Source organism: Polyodon spathula, chromosome 51 (genome assembly GCF_017654505.1).
Source record: "Polyodon spathula isolate WHYD16114869_AA chromosome 51, ASM1765450v1, whole genome shotgun sequence".
Classification (NCBI taxonomy): domain Eukaryota; kingdom Metazoa; phylum Chordata; class Actinopteri; order Acipenseriformes; family Polyodontidae; genus Polyodon; species Polyodon spathula.
This window is the reverse complement of record NC_054584.1, coordinates 327,582-329,819: the sequence shown is the minus strand read 5'-3', so window position 1 is coordinate 329,819 and position 2,238 is coordinate 327,582. Positions and strand designations below refer to the sequence as shown.

Sequence of the window (2,238 nt, the reverse complement as noted above, 5' to 3'; positions counted from 1 at the left end):
CAGGGGGTTTGGAGACGCTGCTGCAGCCGGATGATCAGCGAGGGTTAAAGCGACACGGCTTGGATCTGGAGCAGCAGAGACACGCAGAGAGCCAGCCGCCTGCCAGCCGCCTGCCAGCCGCCTGCTTTCTCCAAAGACGCAGATCAAGAGAAACCAGCCAGGGCTGCTGAAACCCAGCGCCAGCGCCAGCAGCGATCACACAGTCCTGAAGCCATCAAACAACTGCTACTATACAGACACACACATAGAGATATATAGATATATATCACCAGCCGCGCACTTGTATTTAAAAGAAATATTTATTATTATTATTATATTATTATTATTATTATTATTATTATTGAATAATATAATATTATAATTAGTTTTTATATCGTATAAACAAAAAAAGCATATTTTGTGCTGGGAGACTGAAAAAAAATGTACCCCAATATATATACATTTATATATACATATCACATACATTATATATATGTAAATATACATATATAGAGAGAGAGACAGCGAGAGAGCTACATTATTTTTTTTTTACCAAGCACAGACAGAGAGATACGTTAGCTATATATATATATATATATATATATTTGTTGTACACAGTATTTGTTTTAGACTGCAGGGAGCCTCTTAGCGCGTTACCAATGAAGGAGTCTGACGCGATCAAGCTGTTCATCGGACAGATACCCAGAAATCTGGAAGAAAAGGATTTGAAGCCCATCTTCGAACAGTTCGGCAAAATCTACGAGCTCACGGTGATCAAGGACAAGTACACCGGCATGCATAAAGGTAAAAATATATCTATCTATATATCTATATATATATACACCCGCCAGAGAGAGAGAGAGGGAGAGAGGGAGAGAGAGAGGAGAAAGAGAAAGAGATTCAGGACCTTAAACATCAAACCCTGGAGACAGACGCTGGAGGTGAACACAGCCTTAAGATAAAACAACGGGGGGCGGGTCCTATTTATTGTACAAAGACAAGGGTTTCCCTGATTTAATTGCGTGTGTATGTAATATATATGTATGTGTGTGTGTGTGTGTGTGTGTGTGTGTGTGTGTAATCTGATTCACATTCTGTGCACAAAAAAAGACTGTTTCATTTACTATAACAAAGGAATGGTCGAATCATATAGAATCATTCTATACAGTATCAAACCTCCCCCTTTTTAAAATTGCGCTGATTATTATTATTATTATTATTTATTATTATTATTATTGTTATTATGATCTCCTGTCCGTGTTGGTGAGTGTTTATTACAGCAGACGGGACAGGGGCAGGAATACAGCTCTGCACTGGAGAGAGCGCGGGGCCTCTCCTCCACTCCACTCTTATGCTCCTGTTAATAACAAGAGGGCTAGCGCTGTTATCACTGCTTAAAACAGAGCCGCACTGAATTCACAGATCCACTCCCCACACACACACAAACTACACCCATCATCATCATCATCATAATAACACATATCCGTACAGCAAAACAAAATTATTAACCTCTTCTGAAAATATTAACCTCTATATATATATATATATATATATATATATATATATATATATATATATATATATATATATATATATATATACAGCAACATATAGATAGACAGATAGCTAGACAGACAGATAGATAGACAGACAGATTTGGTCACGGGACCAGGAGGTTGTGAAAGACTTGTCTATGTAAATATTCGTATCTTTTCAAATCATCTTTATACTGTATTATTTAAAGGACAATGAAGTTTTATTTTCACTAATCTCACACACTTAATTTCTAACTCATTCTTAACTCCGGAGTTATTAAATATTTTGCCAGTAGTTAATGTCCAGCAGTCCTATTGGAAGAGACTCTGCAGCAGCAGCAGCAGTTGTTGATGATGTAGGGTTCACCCCCCTGGTCTCTGCGAGTCGCTCTGGATCAAAGCATCGCTGCTCTATGGCTGATTCACAATGTGATGTTCCAGCAGGAATCTCAACATCACACCTTGGACTGGACTGAGATATTAAAACTTTTTTCTCATTCCCAGACCCTGGGCCTGCAGGTTAAACATTTCAAACGATTAAGCGAGGCACCAAATGCCTTTTGAGAAAAAAAAAAAGTTCAAACTCAGCGAATGAAAGATTTAAGAGGATAAAAAACAGTCCTAATACTGAACGGGGTTTACCATGCAGCCTCGCTGTGCTGCTGAGTGTGTGTGTGTGTGTGAGTGTGTGCCCTAGTTCATATTGCATTCTAGTAGTGTTATT

At 38.6% G+C, this 2,238-nt stretch overlaps 1 protein-coding gene across 1 annotated transcript in view; it reads left to right on the top strand.

Moving 5' to 3' along the window:
* The first annotated feature begins 543 nt into the window (after positions 1-543).
* celf3a (cugbp, Elav-like family member 3a) overlaps positions 544-2,238 on the top strand; it is a 38,553-nt gene continuing 36,858 nt past the window's right edge. Inside the window, exon 1 of the mRNA XM_041238904.1 lies at positions 544-783. Within this exon, the coding sequence (XP_041094838.1) occupies positions 639-783 (145 nt within the window). The 5' untranslated portion in view covers positions 544-638. The remainder of the gene's footprint in view (positions 784-2,238) is intronic.